At 35.8% G+C, this 21,926-nt stretch overlaps 1 protein-coding gene across 3 annotated transcripts in view; it reads right to left on the minus strand.

Moving 5' to 3' along the window:
• LOC138709260 (organic cation transporter protein-like) overlaps positions 1-21,926 on the minus strand; it is a 343,326-nt gene that overhangs the window by 46,499 nt on the left and 274,901 nt on the right. For 2 of the 3 annotated variants that reach the window (XM_069839911.1, XM_069839913.1), the window contains one exon: positions 5,759-6,024. In XM_069839911.1, coding sequence (XP_069696012.1) covers positions 5,759-6,024 — 266 coding nt within the window. Of the gene's footprint in view, positions 1-5,758; positions 6,025-14,534; positions 14,668-21,926 lie in introns of those variants that run through there. The other variant, XM_069839912.1, reaches the window with a different exon arrangement.

The following is a 21,926-nucleotide window of genomic DNA, read 5'->3' on the forward strand; positions in this document are numbered from 1 at the left end:
GATACTATCCTCCATCTAAGTCTCGGCCTCCCAACTAACACTCTATATGCATTTCTGGAATAATAATAATAATAATAATAATAATAATAATAATAATAATAATAATAATATTAATATACTAATAATAATGGTAGTAGTAGGGGAGACTGTTGTACTTTTAACATAGTGTACCTTTGAAATTTTTTTTTTTTTATTTTTTAATTTTTGCTACCTACCTCTACCTAGAGGACTCAAAATGAAGTAGATAGTAGAGAAAGCCGCTAAGTAGCTCTGTTCGTAGTTTCAATTTGATTTACTGCAAAGTGTGAGTTCCGTGGACAAAATAAGTTATTTTTTTAGTGCCAAAGGTAAACATTTCGTTCATTGATATGTTTTGTAACACAAAATCAGATTGTATTTGTAAATATCTTTCAAGTACAGAATGTTCCCTATCATCTGGTGAGTAATAACATATTTTAATTTCCATGATTTATTCGAATCTGTAGTTTTGGGAGCCATATTTGTTTGAAGGTGCACCTTCTTCTACCTTCGAACACAAAACGTCTTGTACCATGGAACATGTTCCGAAGTACACGATACTATCGGTTTTTGTTTTTCTTTTATTTTAAGATCATGTCACGAAGTAAGTCTGGAGTTAAGAGGCCCCCAATTGATCCGGATGCCTTGAAGAAAGTTGTTGAAGCAATTATTGCTCCTCCAGGAAATAAAATCTCAATCAGAGAAACCTGCTCTGGTTTATGATGACAAATACATTTTAAATATGATTGTCAGTTTTTACTGCTATATTCCCACCTATATTTCATGTGTTCCAACTTACAAGAGGGTATGTTCCAAGGTACACGAACCTGTTGTACCTTTGAACACATTACATATCCCTTCATTTTATTTTTTTCCATCCTTAATAGATCTGTAAAACAGGTAAATACATACAGGAAGTTGTAAAGAAATCTTCAATGATTATTTCAAGCATTTTTATTTAAAAAAACTTCATTTCCAAAAATTAAAAGAAATAAAATGTGAAAAGTGTTTAAAGCTACAACAGTCTGCCCTAATAATAATATTAATAATAATTGTAATAATAATAATTATAATAATAATAATTGTAGTGGTAATAATAATAATAATAATAATAATAATAATAATAATAATTGTAGTGGTGGTAGTAGTAGTAGTAGTAATAATACTAGTAATAATAATAATAATAATAATAATAATAATAATAATAATAATAATAATAATAATAATTGTAGTGGTAGTAGTATTATATTCTCCACAGCAATAATTTTTAATATGTTTGTAAATGCGTGCATTCAAATGTTTCTACTGTCATGAGAAAGGCTTTAACAAGTATTTTACTTTTATTAAGTTATTGTAATGTCAGAACAAACGTTCTTGTTTTAAAAATCTTAACTTATGGTCTTTTAAATTGAACTTGTCCGCCCTTCGACAAGCAGTGATCCACGAGCTCTCTACGTCTTTGTCCTTCGGAAATCCGTAATAATCTTATGTTGGTTCATTTCGTTTTCTTCGAGTGGCTGTTGCAGCCATACATAACACAGCCCGGCATTCTATTGCTTATTTATTTCGCATAGATTTAAACAATTTGCGCAATCTTTGTCGCCATAACTAAGTTTAAAGCGACTGTTGTGCTCGATTCCCAGCTCTGACCTCCCAGTGTGACGTCACATGCGCTGACCCGACGCATTTGTGTCAACGATCCGCCACACCATTATTCTTCCACCATGGGGTAGTGATAAAAACAAACGAGTGCTAGGGAAGCGATAAAATTAAACAAATGCTAAGGACGCCGTTTTATTGGTCAAAAGTAGTATGACGTAGTAAAAGTGTAATAGTCACAATAGTCCACACCTGTGGAGTAACGGTCAGCGCGTTTGGCCTCGAAACCAGGTGGCCCGGGTTCGAATCCTGGTCTGGGCAAGTTACCTGGTTGAGGTTTTTTCCGGGGTTTTCCGTCAACCCAGCAAATGCTGGGTAACTTTCGGTGCTGGACCACGGACTCATTTCACCGGCATTATCACCTTCATTTCATTCAGACGCTAAATAACCTAGATGTTGATACAGCGTCGTAAAATTACCCAATAAAATAAAAATAAAATAGTCACAATAAATATCGTTCAGTGAACCTGAGGCATTGACATTAAAGCTAGGTCTACGGAACTTGATGGCCGTAATGGAATAGACCTACAGAGATACTGTAACGCTAATGAAGTTTACTATGCTAGAAACTGTATCAAATGTACTTCTATATACCGAATTCATTTGCTTTCTCAAAGATAAAATAGAAACTTAGTTGGAAATTGCGTGACCTGAAGGACCTGACAATTTGAGCGTGTGACATTGACAAGGTCGAACACCGGTCTGGCGGACAGGGAAACACCGCCTATCGACAAGTAGTCTAAATGATCGCGTCACCGACGTAGCTCAGTCGGCTAAGGCGCTTGCTTGCCGATCCGGAGTTGCGCTCGGGCGCGGGTTCGATTCCCGGTTGGCCTGATTACTTGGTTGGGTTTTTTCCTAGGTTTTCCCAACCATAAGGCAAATGTCAGGTAAACTATGGTGAATCCTCGGCCTCATCTCGCCAAGTACCATTTCACTATCACAAATCCCATGGACGCTAAATAACCTCGTAGTTGATACAGCGTCGTTAAATAACGAAGTAAAAATGATTTCTGGATCTTTCCTGTCTCATGGAAAGCAGGAAGTTATCTTAATTTTATACTCATACGGGCATAATACCAGCTTTGGTTCGATCTTGGACGTAGATTATCCAAACACAAACACGTTACCCCTTTACCATAAAGAAGCTCTATCGAAGGTGTTAGACTTCAGTAAATTTGTCCCCAGATATATCAGATGCGTTGGAATGGGTTTAAATTTATCATCTCGCCAACAGAGCTGTCTGAATCAAGAGAGTAGGAAATTTTTCAGGCCTCAAGAAAGAGTTCAATATTTTTTTGACTGACTGTACAGTCTTAGAAAAAAGTTCTGTCACAGAGATACTTCATAAGTCCCAAAAAGGAGGCAGTGCGCATGATCAGAAGACTAGTTGAGGTAATAGGATTAGTTTTGTTTCGTTGTATGTCTGATCATGCGCACTGCCTCCTTTTTGAAATTTATGAAGTAACTGTGCGACAGTAGTCGTCCTCGGTGGTAGAATGGAGTTACCTTATTTTCCATTGCGCTCAAGATTCGCAAGTTCAAGATCTCAACTAGAGCTGGAATTTTTAACTGCAATAAAAATCTTTAGATTGACTTACTTCGAGAAGGAAGAAAGGTCGTGTAGACTATTGTGTGTAAACTGCCTCTATAGCTATCCGAAAGAGGTCAGGATTTTTTTCTTTTACTTGGTTATTTAACGACGCTGTATCAACTACTAGGTTATTTACGTCGATGAAATTGGTGATAGCGAGATGAGGCCGAGGATTCGCTATAGATTACCTGGCATTTGCCTTACGGTTGGGAAAACCTCGAAAAAAAGCCCAAGCAGATAATCAGCCCAAGCGGGAAACGAACTCGCACCCGAGTGTAACTCGGGATGGGCAGGGAAACGCTTCAACCGAGTGAGCTACGCCGGGGCTCCCAGGAAAAATTACTGGCAGTAATTTCTCCCCTAAGTTGCAAATTCGTACTGAGAAAATATCTCTGTGACTGTGTAAAATTGCATTTGCCCCTAAACCTCCTAACAGAAAACAGATCCTAGTTTCACCTCACAGGTTATGAAGAATTTCTACACTTTCCTTGAAACTTAGGAACTGGACGAAAATAGATTGACATCGTTAATAGACTGGACTGGTTCAGTGAGAGATTGAGGTAATTCACGACTGAAGTGGGAAAAAAATTTCATTTTTTACTTTCTCATTGTACGATATGCGAAGAAACTGCCACGACGCCAATCAAAATATATTTACGTATTTTGAGCATTCCCGACATCAGAAACGTAGTTTTTGAGATGCCGTCTTTTTATCATCTTTGTGCAACCCTTTCTCGAAAACAATGGACCCATTTTGTTCATTTTCAACACTCATGAGTCATGAGTAGGGCTGAAGAAAAGTATTGATATCAGGATAGTACCTAATTTCTATAGGCCTCTACATTGTTGCAAAATCCGTCTCATTGCAGGGTGTCTCTACTGTCTGTAAGGAGCAGAGAAAGTGAACATTCGACACTCCTCAATAGTAGACCTGCTTGAGTGACGTGAGGTTGTATCAGAATGCCGAACCAGAAATCTAACTAAGAACAGATACGAGTAATAAAGAGGACTGAATTCAGAACATGGGGAAATTGTGTTTGACTTCATTGATTATGATATTTTTTTTATTTAATATATGTTCCTAGTTAATTAATTTGAAACATAAGTACAGTAATTCTGTAAATGTAAATTATATTAGGAGTTCATTCATACGGAGCGGACTGTACAAGCACTCACTACTGTAACTAGTCGGGCGTGCAGACAAGCATTTTATAAACACAGAGTCTAAGTACGATGTAGCTTAGCCTATAACCGATACTTTTTTCAGCCCTAGTCGTGAGTCAATTAACCCAGAAAGTATTTAATAGTTTTCACTAAAATAATGGTAGTTCATTTCTAATCCCAATTTTTAAAGCTATACTGTAATGATTTTATTTAAAAAAATATTAAAGGAAATAAAAAGAGACGAAAGAAAGAATGGAATGAAAGAAAATTAGCTGAAAATAGAAGTGGACCTATTTTATTTAACGTCGCTTTCAATTGCAGAAGTTATTCATCTTGCGCGGTAAATGACCGATAATTTTGCGCAGGTTCTTTTGTCAAAGACAAGAAATCTACAAAATTATCCTCCCAGCTTCATTTTCTTCCAAAACGAAGTCACCCAAATGGATTTATCTTTCTAGGAAAGATTTGGATCCGCAAGTCTTGGTTTCAACGGCCGGCAAAATGGCTGCTGGATCTATGACGTAGATATACAGAAGAAATAAAGGTATAAATAAATAAATAGGAGATAAAGCAAGTGAAGATATGAGCTATAAAAGAGAAAGAATATAAAAAGGAAAGAGAAGAGAAGAAAGGCTAGAAAGACGAGGAGAGAAAAATCAGAAAAAGAGAAAAAATATTATAGGTTTAAAGAAGAAGTATAAAAATATAAAGAAGGAAGAAGGAATAAAAGAAGAAAAAATGAAAGAAGAAAAGTGGCAGAAAGGAAGTATAGATGAAAATAAAATAATAATAATAAGAAAAATAGAAGAAAGAATAACGGGGTAAAAACACAGTCCAGTATATACAGTCAAGAAGCTTGAGTTTATGAGGTACTAGGAACAATAGACTTTGCATGTATTATTTCGCATTGTCTGTGATGAGACGATAGTAGCGATCCTAGTGGTTAGCAACTATCTATGGATGCATATTTACTACGTGAGAAGGAAGTCATAAAGAAAGAAAGGAAAATTAAAAGACGTACGAATCATGGAAAATGGGAAAACGGTAAACTTACAACGATAAAGAAATTAAGAGCATACTCAAACAGGAAGGAAATGTGGAGAAAAGAAGAGAAGAAAAGTTATAACGACGAGTGAAAGAGAAGAATGAGAAAGAAAATGTAAGTGGAGAAAAGAAAGGAAGGAAAAATAAAACCATGAGAAAGAAAAGGGAGTAAAAAGAAAAAAAAAAAAGAAAAAAAAAGCAATTAAGTGGTAAACAACTAATGAAATATGTGTAGAAATAATTGAACAAAATGCATATTTTGCAACTGTAGCACGTTACCTCGCTGACGACAGTGTCAAAGCCTCCGGTGAGGTTGTAGAGCCAGCCTGAAGAGCAGGGCACGAGGCTGCCATTGGAGTCCGGCTCGGAACACTCCAGCCCAGAGTTCGCACAGTAGTGTTCGGGTTCGATGCTTATGAAGGTCTGCGCGAAATAATGGAAGGCAGAGAGCACGTTTATAATGCTGAACAGCAGCATCAACAGGTATTGGTAGCGCCCGAAGTCGCCGGCCAGCGCCAGCATATCGTCCACGTTCATCGTTGCCTCTGAAAAAAGAAATGTTTACATTATGGAGGGCTCAAGGAAAGGTTGAGAAGTTTTATCTATTTCTTCCTATACAAATTTAGGGAGTATGAAAATGTATTGTGATTTTCACCACAACACACATTTTCAGAACCTCCGATATATAAAAAGTGATCTTTGGCATATTTGTAAACAGCCTCTTTTCGCAGTCATCTTTTGAGCGACTGGAAGCATTTTGTTTATACTCGAGATCTATACGTCAACTTGTCTGGGAAGTGTAGACTGTAATTAAATGTAATTACTAGACTTCGTTCAATTGCCACGAGAATCGCAAGGTTTACTGTGCACGCGATATAGACTGTATGAGAAGGGGCAGTGCAACGGATGGAGTATGCCTCTAATGTAAACACTGAGCAGTATATTGCGGTTATAATAAAACCTGTATCCTGCATTCAAGAAATATAATGAATGATCATTGAAGTAGGAAATGTCTAAACATGTAAATACACAGTTATTTTATAATGAGATATATTAACTCTTAAGATTTAATGTAAGATACATCATCCTTGAATATGTACATTGCAGTGAAGAGTTACGCACATTTTGAGCGATGCAAAGTAACCTCCTCCGATGGTCACTTAAACAGTTTTTATTTTGGGAAAATGTACTTTCAACATCACAGGGTGTAATACGTACATATTTGAAGAACGGAAAGTCACTACTTTTTAGTGCACCAACTTCAGATGTCTTGTCGTGACTTGATGGTGCATCATTTATAATACGAAGTTGTGAATAGGCAGAATTTTTAGCAATAATGTTTCTTAACTTACATTTCAATTTTTCTGAAATTAGTTAATTGTTATTTTGGATAACGGTTTGTGATACTTTATCCACTATATTAAGGGCTTCTGAGCGTTGTAGTTTAGACGATTCTAACAGGATGATGCTTTTGGAAACGATTTTAAAATAAGAATCAATGAACAGAATATCTTCCAATAGCTGTTCAGAAGGCAATGATTTTACAGCTGCAACAGCGGAACTGTCTGTGCTATCCAATGCATCAATTACCTCCATTATTTCGCAGTAATGTTCTGCATAATAATTAACAGCATCCAACCACGTTCCCCAACGGGTCAAGACTGGCTGCGGGGGTAAGGGTATTCTAGGGGCAATTATTTGGAACAGCAACACTCTCGTTGTAGTATGTTTGATTGAATACTTGTCTGCACTGAACAAATGTTAAGCTTTGACTATTCCAACCACAGTAATGCAAAAACAAGTGCTTACATAGATATACATTAGCTGTAGCTGCTCTATTTGGACCGGTTACAACTCTTAACATGAACTGCTTATACTACGAGACGGGGCGGTCGCTCACCTTCTCTATACTACCGTACATCGGCAACCTGATTGCATGCTGCGTGTGGAAATTCAACGAAGTGTAGTAATAACCTTTAGTCCATAAAAAGACCATTTGAATCCGTAATATCCAAATTTCGTCCCGCGTCACAGTTGTGTCTTCTAAGGCACCATACCTTGTACTAGCGGCTGGTTCGAGTCATCATAGAGGAAGAAACTTTCTCATGAAATTTCGGCCAGTAATTATATGGGACGAGTTCCCACTCAGCGTCGTGATGGATTTGGGGAGCTAATGAAATTCGGTTCCGAAACTAGCTATGACGTCTGATAGATCATGGTACTGACTACATGTTACATGGTTGGATCGTCGTTTATCTCTTGAGGTATGTGGCTATGAGGTCAGTTGTCGGCTAGTCGGCCTTGATTCCCAATGGGCTATCACGCCACGGATTATTATTATTATTATTATTATTATTATTATTATTATTATTAGACAGCGGATAAAAAGTCAAATAAACGTCATGTTTACGGTTTACAAGTACTGTACGCATAGACTATGGCATGAGGTGTGCACGCTTCCCACGCGAACACCGAAAGCAACTGCCACTCTGCGTTCTCAGTCAGTTCTCGTCCGTAAAAAAAAAAAAAAAAAAAAAAAAAAAAAAAAAAAAAAAAGAGTGTATTCTTTAATACAAGAATATGGTGTCGACATTTTTAGTAGTGATACTGGTGAGACAAATAAATGTCGGTTATTTATGTGTCCATTAAAAAAGATAACAAAACAATCGATAGAACATCAATGTAATACACAGAAACACATGAAAATGTTGCTCTATGTTAGAAGAAAATAAGGTTTCAAGTTAAATTCCGCCTCAAATATGAAATATGACTTTTTCCAAGATTTGTGTCGAATGATTATAAGTTGCAATATTCAATTCAAAACGTTGAACAATCCTTACTTTAAAGGTATTATAGAAAAGTACACAAAATATCAGGCACCTTCTGAACCATCGATTCGAAAACAGTTCTTACCTGCACGCACCTCTAGTATGCCTGCTGTGCTTACGTAAACAACCCTCTGACGAGACAAACTACTCTCTTTGTAGTTACCTTCACATCCGAATTACTTTTTTCCGCTGTCTAATTATTATTATTATTATTATTATTATTATTATTATTATTATTATTATTGTGTCCGAATTTCTCGAAATATCGACTTTCTGAAACTTTCGTATAACGATTTTTCCCAGTAAAGTAGAATAGGCCATTAATGACTCGTGAGGTTAAGTCAGAAAGAAAAAAAAAATCAAATTTTCACCTCTCCATACGGACAGGCACCCAAGACGTGTGCAAGAGCTTCGTGCTTTCTGCGGCAACGCCCACAGAATGCATTCCGTCTTGACCTTGCCTGACAGAGAATGCACTGCACACACACCCGTTCTTATTTTAATTGAATCGGTGAGTTGGAAAAGGGGTCAAGTCCATCATTTTTCAAAATGGCATTTATTGGCGATACCTGACTGCTATGTCTTTACGCATTGTTTGGTATAACAAGGGGTCATGTCCCGTCCACAGAAGTGTGCGTTAGATTAGTATTGAGTTGGAGAAGGGGTCATGAACAGAGTTTTTTGTCTCTCCTGAACAATTTACTTTTCAGGACATGATCCCTTTTCCAACTCAACGATTCAATTGCTTTTGCCCATTTGGAGCATGATAAGCCCTTACGATCACGAATCAACTTGTTTTTTCATGTCGGTTTGAAAGGTAGCGTGTACTAGTTACCTCAAACGATACGAACAAAAAAAAAAAAAAAAAAAGATTAGCGTTGTTCTCATTGAACTTTCATCGCTTTTTTCTGCTGTGCAAAAGTAGGTTCCATCACATTCGGAGTACGATGGTTTAAGCTCTGAAAGATCATGGCTACACTGTCTACGAGGAGGTTTCTGGTCTGGCCATAAATGGCAGTACTCGGTGCATAGATATAATAATGCGTTTAAAAAATTCTGAGTAATCCTGGACCCTACCGTTCGGTTTGAGTCTTATAGTGGCCAACGAGAAGAGGTCAATTTTGAGAAAAAAAAAATTGTACGACACCACAATCGATTATTACAATTTAAAATGGAATCTAGACAATTAGACGGTAACAGGGTTGATGATTGGAGCACGGGAAACCATTTCAATTTTTTTGCTAATTTCTGGACATCTGGACATGAGAGATGAGGAACGAAACTGTTCTGGAAAAAATGGGTGAAGAAAGAAGAATGAAGCTGAAACTGATCAGAAAGAGGAAAATAAATTGGTTGGGTTATTAGCTGAGAAGAAACTCCCTGCTGAAGGATGCACTGGAAGGAATGGTGAACGGGAGAAGAATTCGGGGCAGGAGTAGATATCGGATGATAGACGACATTAAGATATATGGATCATATGAGGCAGAAAATAGGAAAGACTGGAGAAGACTGGGTTTACAGTGAAAGACACTGAATAAATGAATGAATGAATAAATGAATGTATGGACTCATTAAATTTGAATAACCCAAAAACCATTCGTCAGATTATAATGAAATGTAGCCTAGATGCAAGAATGTTCATAGGAGGCGATTTTTCACTTGATTATTTAACGACGCTGTATCAACTTCTGGTTTATTGAGTAAATAATGACATAGAAACCTTCCGTAATAGATAAATAAACAATTAAATAAATAGTTAAAAAGTTAAATAAAAAAATGCTGAATAGGTTTAAGTATATGATAAATTTACGCCATTTTTAACCCGAGCAAATTTGTTCTCCTGTTTTAATAATAATAATAATAATAATAATAATAATAATAATAATAATAATAATAATAATAATAATAATAATAATAATAAAAATAAAAATAATAATGGCTTATTTAACCTGGCAGAGTTAAGACCGTAAGGCCTTCTCTTACACTCAACCAGGATTAAAACTTGCTTACATAGTTTAACATAAAACTGGATCAGAATTAAGTAATTACATACTGATACAATTTAGGTACATAATGAGATCAAAAGAGGTAGTTACATAAAAATTTACCTCATAAAATAAAAATAAACATAGTGGAATACATAATAATGTTGTTAGAATCAAATACGGATAACATAAAAACAGAAGCCGATAATTCAATAAAAAATGTACACAATAGAAATAAAAATAAACACATTAATATACATATTAGTATTAGATTACAATTAAGTAGGATTTACATAATTAAACCAGAAACCGACAATTGAATAAAATGTACACAAAAAATAGGTTAATAATAAAAAAACAACATAGTGGGATATATATTGGCGTTAAGTGATAAATAAACACGACTTACGTGATTACACAATAAAAAAAATAAATAAATACAGTGGAACAAATTCCATTAAATATTTGCAACGCGTTAGGCCTGGCAACTCATCATAAGATATTTTTCTAATTTACATTTAAAGGAAATTAAAGTTCGGCAGCCCTTGGCTTCAGGCGGCAGAGAATTCCAGTGACGAGAAGTAGCAACAGTGAAAGATGAAGAATAAAGAGATGATGTGTGGAGTGGTATTTCTAGAGTGTTATAATATTGTGACCGAGTATTTAAGTTATGATACTGAGAAAGACTGTGGAGTGTGTGTTTAGAAAAAAAAAACGATATATATCTCAAACAAACCATAGCCCTTGTCATTATACCATAAAGCTTAAAATGCGCTCCTGTCTGCGTTTTATTTTGCTGTACAGTTAATTAATGACGTCTTAAGTTTAGTTAAATATGTATAACTGCTTCCGAGAATTTCGTTCCTTGTGATATGATACTTTACATCTTAATGATTAAAATGTGTTACCCTGATGCAGACATTAATTAAAAAGCAAGTGGTGGAGTAACTGTAATAGTAGGTAACTTCTGGAAACAGTAAGACTTTTTAAAAATATTTTGTGCGAGATCATGCGTATTTGCTTGCTTTCCGCACAAAACCAATACGCGGTAAGTGTGAAATACCACATTCAGTATTCCCAACGTAACACACATAACAATTTCCCTCTTCTTACCGCTTAAGCGCCATATTCATTTTACTGCTTTAGGCTTTTAACATATTATTTTTAGAGACGTTTAACATAGTAATAATTATAAATTGGAACCTTACCATTGCAATTTCACCTAAATTGCACTGTCAATTATTGTTTTTAAATATTTGCAAAAACTAAGTAAACTCTACAACACCACAAAAGTTACTGCATTTGTAATGCAAGTAACATTAAGGAAGCCGTGAAAAAATCAACAAGATTCCAGATGCCGATGTTATTACTGAAATATGTTATATAAATAATATTGTTAAAATATTAAAATGAAAAATAAATCATTACATAACCTTACCGTTTGTTTTAAGTTCGCATTTATAGACTGGGGGGAAAAAAAGACAGACGTATATCACGGCCTGCTGGCTTATAGTAAACACAGCAAACATTTTATAGCAACAATTTGAAGATAGATATTTTCGTTTTTAAAAGTTGCCGTCATTGAACAGAAACCAAGATGGAGATTTCATTGCAACTAATTAGAAATTCGTCTTTGAGGTATGTAATAAACGATCTTCGCACAAAATAATGTACGATACACGAGCGGTATGTTTGTTTTCATGTTCTCGGAAATTAAAAAAGCTCAACTACGTTTCGCTTTTTCAATCTTTTCCTCGAATATGAAAACATCAACATACCGCTCTTGTAACGCATATTACTATTGTTAGCTAATTTTTGTAATCATAGATAAGCCTTAAGCATTCTTCACTGAACGAGACATAAATTGCAGGTATCATGATTTCAGTGTCAATGAGATAAAAATGAAACTCTATTCATCATAAGAATAACAAATGAGTCCGTGAGTAATATCTGCGGAAAACAACAAAGTAATGGAGTCATTGACTAAACAGTTGAACAGCACAGCTGTGTTGTTTCGCAATCAAAACAAATGATTTTGACTTTTGTCAAGTGTTGCCTGGGAACGACAGATATTTACATAAACAGTCTTTTGTCCTCTTAGTTACGGCTGGTTTACATAAATCCACTTTGACTGCTGGGTATTCGCATGCATTGTATCTCACTCGTGTTTCTCGTGTTTGCATGCACACACGTATTCGCATTACGAAGGAAACAACAGTCAACACTGACGACGACGTAGTCACAGTAAATAAAACCGGATTCACTGAGCTGAGAAAGAAAAGAAGGTAAGAGGGAATGGCAGGAGTAAATGTGGGGATGGAAGGAGAGAGGGAGAGGAAATAGAAATGAGAAAAAGGAAAATGAAAAATTGAGAACATAAGGCAAGGAATAACATAAAAAGGGGCAAATGAAAATGTAGATAAGGAGAAGAATAAAGAAACGACAGAATCCATACGAAGATGGCAACTGAAGACAAAAAGAAAAGATAGTAAGATAGAAGGAATGAAGACACCAGGAGACCAATGAAATGTGAATAAATACTGGACATACAGTGATCATTTGAAGAAGAGTCAAGTTTGTGTAATACATAGAGTTCATTTCACTGACATTGATTTACTTATAATCGTCTTCAAAATCTTGCATTCTTAAGACAATCATACAAAGGAAAAAAGTAAAGCAAGACTTGAAAATTGCAAGAAACTGAGAAGCGAAGAAAGGATCAATTTCAGACGATAGGCCTAATGATGGATTAGTGAAACAAAGGGAAAAATATTTAAATTACGCAGAAACGTAGAAAATTAAGGAAGAAATATACTTAAGAAATTAAGTATAAAGAAAAAAGAAGAGGGAACAACGGAAAGGGGGGGGGGAATCAAAGAAAAGTAACAACTAAGAGTGATGATTGGTAGTACCGAAGAGAGTAGGCTATGTGTGCTAGTTAGCCTAGATCATATATGTAACAGATAGATCGGCCTTATAGGCTTTGACGTTAACTTTTGTAAGGTTTACTACGCTGCCATCTACTTGTTACATAAGGAGTCACGTCATAATTCCTATTTGAATTGCATTAGCGACTTTACTACCATCTCGTGTTCGTTTACGGCGGACGGGTGGCGATCCTGGCGGTTGTTCTCTTCAAAGTGCTGCCGATTTTAACATAGCGATGAGTTATCTGTTACATATATGATCTAGGTAATTATGCAGATTCAATTTCATTGGTCCAGAAAAAAAATAGAAAAACCCATGCGTGCAAAAAGTGATGAAAGAACGAAAGATGACGGAAGAAATAAACAATTTAAGTAGAAGTTAAAGTGTGGAAAGATTATTATTCCATTACATAAATGAAAAAAAAAAAAAATAAATAAATAAATTAAATTAAATGGTTCAATTCCCAACGTAAGCAATGGAAGAAATTTATCTTTCTTCTATGGGACTCTATGACTATCAGTTATCTTGTGATTGTATTTTGATGTCTCTGCGTGGCCCTGCATTGTGCCAATCTCACACACACAAAAGCCGCAATGTGTAAATGTCTAGTGTTGATTGAGAAACAATACCCTCCCCCACCCCATACAGCAGTAGTCTATAAGTCGGTACTACGGGGGAGGTAACGGATAAAAAAGATTAATTAATTAATATAAATAAATAGATCTAGAGATCAGAGTCCTTCCATCTCTTTCTTAGTCTTTCAGGACTAGTTCTAGCTTCCGCCAAGAGATTATCACGTGCTACACGTACATGTTGGTCCTACTCAAATCTTCTTCTCCCTACCCAATATCCTGTACGTTCAGTTGTTTTATGTCCTCATTTCTTATCATGTCTCTTCTAGATCTACCCATCAATTTTCTTAAGGGTTATCATTAGAGCTAGGATTTTGATGACCTATAAGTCATGCAAAAATGTCCTAAAAACAAGCATTTATGACCCAATATCCTGTACGTTCAGTTGTTTTATGTCCTCATTTCTTATCATGTCTCTTCTAGATATACCCATCAATTTTCTTAAGAGTAATCATTAGAGCTAGGATTTTGATGACCTATAAGTCATGAAAAAATGTCCTAAAAACAAGCATTTATGACCTAAAAATCTTTCAAAAATGGCCTTGAAAATGCTCTAAAAATTGATCTTATATAATTGGCTTAGTAGGAAAAGAGGTTTTGTACTACTTAATATTTAGACTAGTAATTAAATTAAATTTTACATAATTTTTCCTAAGTAGTATACTTTAATTAATTATTTTACCTGATGTAGTTTCCATGTATGATCGTCCACTTCTGCTTCGGCATGTGGACGTGAGGTCAGCAGTCAGCTGGTCGGTCTTGGCCCTTCATGGGCTGTATCGCCATGGATTTACTTTACTTTTAGTGTCCATGTATCTACTACAAGACCACTCTTATTCGGAATCAGCAGGTATAGAGGAGTCTATATTGAAGAGGTGGTTGGACTAATCTATTACATGGGATGTACTACGTTGTTTGTGTATAAAGACGATTAAGTACGAGTATTATGCAAAGTAGTGGGTATTAATGGACAAAATGTGTAAAGAAAATATCGAAGGAAATAAATATTGTTTTACATTAATATTAGGGATTTATGGTCAAAATTAAATGAAAATGCCTAAAAAACGAATAAAACAAAATATGCTCTTATGATTTGAAACAGGCAAAAAATGCAAAAAATGCCCTAACAAATATGTCTTGAAACACTCAGTTTATCACATAACATATAAATACTAAATGAGCTATGTTTCTGGCTTACTAGAAAAAAGATGCAATTTCATCAAAATTCTAGCCCTAGTAATCATTTAGTTTGTTTCTACTATCTGTTGAATCGTTACCTTATCAGCCCTTGTCTCAGCTGTAGAAATCAATATTGGGCAAATCACTGCTTTACATATTTTCACATTAGCACCCTTCCTTAAATATTTGTTTTTGCATATTATATCATTCGTGCAGCTCGATATTCTTCGTGCCTTGTTTGCCTGGTATGTAACTGCATTATGCATTGATCCCCAACTAAAGGTTAACAACTGCCAAAACTCCGCTGTAGGAGGCTATTAAACCTTACAGCTGCGCTGGAGGCGGAGGTTTCCTCCATTAATATGAACCATTGCCGCACTGATTGATATCACTTAAACTTCTAACGAAATTATTCTGTCAGTTTCTCTGTCTAATACATTAGCACTACAAAAATATTGTTCAACACATTTCTTCCACTTGTTTTTTTCCATATTCTGCGAAAAGGCGGCGACAGAATCGTTCCTTTAGGTTAAGTGGACTTTTGTTACAAAAATTCAGTTGAAAAGACTGCAGGCAACTGATTAAACATTTTAGTCTGGCCCTTAAGTGAATGAAACCAATCAAAACAAATGCTTATTTTTAAAGCACTGTTGGTCTTTGAAGATAAATCATGCTTATGTAGGAGAGCGCGCTACGTCACGAACCGCGAGCAGTCAGACATAAACCTTCAACAAGTGATAATATCTTGCAGACTCACTCTATTAACATAGTTTTTTCAACATAAAGTATAATGTATTTAGACGATTTCATACACTGCAACTACTCACTTATTTTTTCAAGGAAAAAAGTTATCGTTGATTGATTTTCTACTTCAAAAACATATTTTTCCCATACTACAATAGTATAAAACAAACCTCAATTAAGAAGTCTTACATTTCTTATTGCGGCGACTCAAACATCTTAGAAATCTGCAAACAATACTTTTCAACATGCTTTTTATCCTTATTAGAATCTGACCACTACTTTTGAGTTATTATTAAGTATAAAAAATGTGAAAATATTCTACTTCATTGGAAGTCTATGTGTGTAACGCCTATTCTCGTTAGGAAGGAGGAAGTGAATAGTATATTGTGTCACTCTTTTTAAGATTGATGCATGCGCAGACCAACGGAGTTTTGCAAGTTATTCCCCTATAGTTATCTCAACATTAGATAGTTCAATATCATAACCTGTTTGATAATTTTATCTTATACTGCAGTTCTAACTTATATCTCAAGGTTGGAATTGAATGGAATTTACGGAGGGGGGGCACTATGGCCCAGCACTGCGACTTGTTAAGGTCTATTGCGCTAACCCTCTAGTGGCGCATTCCCAAACCCACACCGGCTGACCACACTATCAGCGTATTCCGAATCTCAGCGCTGAGCAATCCGATGGCATCACGGTGTTTCGAGTTCCAACGATGACGTCACTGATGCTCCACCGGTGTCGCACCGGTTCTATCAGCTTGCAGAGGTGGTGGGAAAGTCCATCACTGAATATGATTGGCTCTCGCAAAGGGCGGGAATAGCAGACCAATGACATCGTGCACTGTTGTGTCATGGCGGTGTGTTCTGCTGTATTGTTTGTAATGAGCACAACGTAAAAAAATATGTTAATGGCTTATGAGCGAACATGTCAACGGACCAATTATTACTACTGGTTCAAGAAATAAATTTTTATGCTCTCTTTTCTTTGAACGAGATGACAGTACGGAAATTTCGCAAAATGTTGCTAGCGTAGCACAGACAACAACTTGTACAGCCGCCATGTTAGCCATTGAACCTCCCAGCAGTTTCGTTCCTATTTCGCTGTAGCGTGATGTCATTGATATCCAACGGTCCGGTGAGATTCGGAATACACTGTATGGTTCTCTGTGTAGGCAACCCCACTCGTCCCTAGTCCAGCACCCTCCATGCGTCGCCAGCCTGCGTTTGGGGAATGCAACGGAATAACGAAATGGAGAAATGGTAACGGAATGAGGTAAATGCCTAATATGGTGAAAAACGGGAGAACCCCGAGAAAAACCCCAACTGCGACCTTGTCCGCCACAAGTGTCACTATGGATTTTTCAGTGAAAAATCTCAGACCTGACCGGGACTCGAACCCGGGCCGCCTGCGTGACAGGCTGTAGGTCTGACCCCTCAGCCACCGCAGAGGGCTATACCTCAAGGTTAGTTTATTTAAAATAATAACATTTAATGTCTGAAGTAGATATTTCATATCATATTTCTGGCAACTACGTTGGAATTTAGACATCATTTTATTTTTACTTCAATTTTTATTGTACCTGAGTTTTTGAATATACTTCACTCCCACTCCTTCTACTAATGAAGTTCCAACTGTCCTCTACACAGAACCAAGGCCGCATATAGTAAACAGTACTGAGTTAGTGAGTATAGTACGTTCCAGAAATATGTTCGCGTTTTCCAGTGACGAAAGAGCTTTCAGTATTGAATCATATTTTCGCACAGGTATTGTCGTCCATTTGCCTACGTCATATCTCGATTTCCCCCACCTGCTTCTGCTCTCCCCTCTGTAAAGGCTAGTGGCTGGGCTGTCTTAGGTCTTTCCTGAAAACATTAATTTCTGTTAGGAATTGGACGTCTACGTATTATTATAGAACTGTTTATAGTAACTTAAATAAAAGCGGCTCGTTAAGTAATTAACTGTCACGTGATTTCCTCCCTTTCTACGATCCTGCGATATAACCACTTGGACGGACAGTAGATAGCATGTCTGAGTAATTTTATCTGTGTGGGTCGGGCAGAAATGAAGATTGAATTACAGTACTTAAGGTACTCTTTTATAGAGCAGATACAGAAGTATTTCAACATGAGTTACTACAAATACTCTAACAATAATACTGGAAAGCTTGCCTGTTTAGCATTGCAAGCGGCGGCGAAAAGTGACTGTGCTACTATCTAGCGGCTTGGATTGTTTACACACTTCTTGCGGCGTGCTAGGTTACGTGAGGAAAAACGGAGAAGTGTTCATTTGATGTCAATAAAAGATGCAAATCAATAGTTTTATTTAGAGTCACAAGGTTCATAACATTTTAAATTAATAAGAAGTTACAAAGTTATTGGAGTAGAAATGAAATGGAACAATTCTCGTATTTTCAAATGTAATTATGATTAAGTTGTGCATGACTTTAGAAACTTTCGTTCCTTGGCTAATGATTATCCATTTTATTTTTGATGTAACAATTTACTAGCACATTGAAATATTTATCACTGAAGATACTGGCACAGTCGCTGCTTTAGGGATAAAGCCTGTATCTTGTATTTTATCTTTTACATCAAGCAGATGTGATTTTAAGATTTCTGCAGGCATTGTATCTTTTGATAGAAAATAACTTATACGTAGTTTGCTTTAAAATTTTGCACATGCCTCGAATAATGAAAACCAGTGCTTGGTTTCCAAATGGTACTTCTGAAATTTTTACGTCAGTTGAAGTCTGTTGGTTATGCCTATCTGTATCTAATTCAATGAATCCCTCAAAGTGTCTGCTTTAGCATTATAAGTTATGTTTTTCTTCAAAGGCATTTCATCTTAAACAATAATAGTTACAACCTTTTCATTCAATGGTACAATATCGGATTTTATTTTTAATAATTAATTGTAGAATGGTGCGATTTATACCGGGCCTATATCAAATTCATGAAGTCAATTTTTGAGAGATCTAACTGTTGGTAAACATAATTTTCTTCTTAGATATCTTGAGGTGAACATTAATGGAATGTTGCGGCAAAACGTTTATCGTAACTGGAATATCGTTTCCCCATTTCCTTCTTTTTAAGCACACTTGTGACTAATGAATTAATCATCTTGAACAATTTTAATTAACTCGGCATTTGGACTTGCTGTGTTTAGAGCTGTCATCTCCGCTTGAGCCAGTTTTTATCTTTTAGGATTTCTTGCATCGTAAAAAAAATGATCTTAATTTAGTGAAATATTAATAATGCCTTTAAAATATAGGAGTAGGCAAATTATTTGTCCGAATAATTACCTGAATCACTTATTATGAAAAAACACGAGTCCATTTTCTTCACAAAATCAACAATTCACATTTTTATGTTACGCATCCCAAGACACACTATTTGGGTAAAACAAGTAGGGCCGTATTCATAGACATTCTTAGCGCGGACTTTCGGTGGATGATCAGCGAACTAACGTTTTTCGTATTCATAAAATGTGTCAGTGATATGATATGATATGATATGATATGATATGATATGATATGATATGATATGATATGAATCCTGTTTAGCACGCTAGTAGCGCGGGCTAGCGAAATCTCTATGAATAGCACCCGTAAAGACTTTCAATTTTTATACGGAGGAACTGGGCTATAAAGAAATTGTGTTTTATATGAACAATGTAAAGTGGATTTATGCAGTTTAGTAATTGTTTCAGTTAACATAGAGAATATGTCATTGCTAATGCACTATCTAATTACACGATGGAGGAGTATGGTATGTCGTTTCTGTCTAATATCAGAAATCCTGCAGCTTTCTCGATGCAAGATCTAATATGTTTATTTGGGACCTTCGCTATTCTTTCATTGTGCTTTTATTTTGACTCATATTTTCGGAAGAAGGAGCTGTTAAATTCAGTGAAGGAATAACTATTAACTTCAGTCTATTATTAAAACCAGAGTATTAAAAATTAACAGTCCTGCGACTGATTTAAAACTTCGGTACTTTTTCCAATTTATTACACCCTAGTTTTACTTTCCCCTATTGTTTCGAATTATGGTTATTGACGTTCGATAATCGAAAGTAATCCGAATATATTTTGGGATTTTTGTACATAATATATTCTATCCCTCTAATTTTAAACGTTTGTCCAGAACTGTTAACAGCGTTTTTAGTTAGTGCTCACATTTTGCTTATGATATCGTTTGTGTTTTGTTTTTTAAAGAAGTTTAGATAAGGACGCAAATAGCGATAGTAGCTGACGCGCCCTATTAAACCTCATTAACTAAAGTCTGTCTGCGTTTGTTTACCTGTATGAGCATGGCACACCTAGAAGACAAAAGCAAATAACTAGTGCCGGTAGTAGAAGCAGTAATAATAATAATAATAATAATAATAATAATAATAATAATAATAATAATAATAATAATAATAATAATCATCATCATCATCATCATCATCTTTTAACTGAAAAGTACTATTCTACTGGTCTTTACATGACTACTCCCAATCTCTATCTTTTGGAAATCTGAAGAAAGTTCTAGCATATTTTGCTTGGCATAGTTTTTACAAAACATAGTACAAACATTTCCACATTTAACTGACATTGTGTAGGCTACAACTATAATGAGAATAATCCTTAGGACATCATGTGTTTTTTGAAGAATAAAGCTCATATGACAGTTCAACGCGCTATTCGTCACGTCATCCTCGCTGCCTACAATCCCTACCGCTAGATAGCACTGGCGAGTCATTCGCCACTTTTACCGTGAACTTTCCGGTATTATCATTGTAGAGTATTTGGTTACTAGTACGAAGGCCGAAACTGGTAAGTTGAATTAGAAGCAAGAATCTATAGTGTGATAATATGCACAAAAGAACTGAAGCCTGTATCGAAATGGACGGCCACCATTTTCAAAAATGTGTTTAAATATCCATATTATGATTATTTTTCAATTTAAGAGTAACTTCATTCTCTATATTGTACGCTAATGTGCTGTAGACAGTATAATATACACTGCTTAATGAATACGTTCGCATGGATAATTCAGTTCGTGAGTAAAAACACTTATTGTGCTGTATTTTGATTAAACAAAAATCTAATGAAAATTATCAAACTCCAAATTACGACATTTCCTAGTTTACGTAAATGGATGAACTACTTTTCTTCCCTCCTATACCTAATAAAGTGATTTGTTTGTATTTTACGCCAGTATCATCGAACTCCAGTCGTGGAAGGGGGTAACAAACGGTGTTTCCGGATCTCAACCGTTAATCGAAAGGTTAGCCAGGTTAATATTAAAAATGTTAGTAAAAATAAAATGATGTCCCTGTACAATAATAGCCGTTATCAGTTATCTCTGCATTTGCTATGGCTATGCTATCAGAACAGCGTCTCGTCCGCGTAGTTTCCATTCGATGTCGTCCACACCTGTGGAGTAACGGTTATCGCGTCTGGCCGCGAAAACAGGTGGCTCGGGTTCGATTCTCGGTCGGGGAAAGTTACCTGGTTGAGGTTTTTCCCGGGGTTTTCCCTCAACCCAATATCAGCAAATGCTGGGTAACTTTCGGTGCTGGACCCCGGACTCATTTCACAGACATTATCACCTTCATCTCATTCAGACGCTAAATAATTTTAGATGTTGATAAAGCGTCGTAAAATAACCTACTAAAGTAAAAAGAAAACGATGTCTAACTTTTTCAACATCTTTAATTATTTCGTTCATTATTAAATTAAATAATAATGACCACGGGAATCTAATTGATGGACACCGTGTTTAATTTCAATCCCTTCTGAAAACTTTATCCTATTAAAATTATCAGTATAAGTAACTAAAATCACACAATTTGCTAATATATGTGATATGGGGTAGTAGTAACAGTAGTAGGAGTGATAATAGTAGCAGAAGCAGTGTTAGTAGCAGTAATAATTAAAGATAGGAATTTACCCACAGACATTACAAGATTAGGTATGCATAGAGTATTCGTTGTTGAAAGAGAGAGTACGTACCTAGGAATGCATATTAGGGAACCCTGCCGTAGTAAAAGCAGGGTGAGATTGTAACTTTATGTGGTTAAAAAATCAACGAATCGCAGTGCAATGTAAACAAACCAATTGCCCGAGCACAACGCTGAACCCTACGCACGATTAAACG

Source organism: Periplaneta americana, chromosome 11, assembly GCF_040183065.1.
Source record: "Periplaneta americana isolate PAMFEO1 chromosome 11, P.americana_PAMFEO1_priV1, whole genome shotgun sequence".
NCBI classification, from domain to species: domain Eukaryota; kingdom Metazoa; phylum Arthropoda; class Insecta; order Blattodea; family Blattidae; genus Periplaneta; species Periplaneta americana.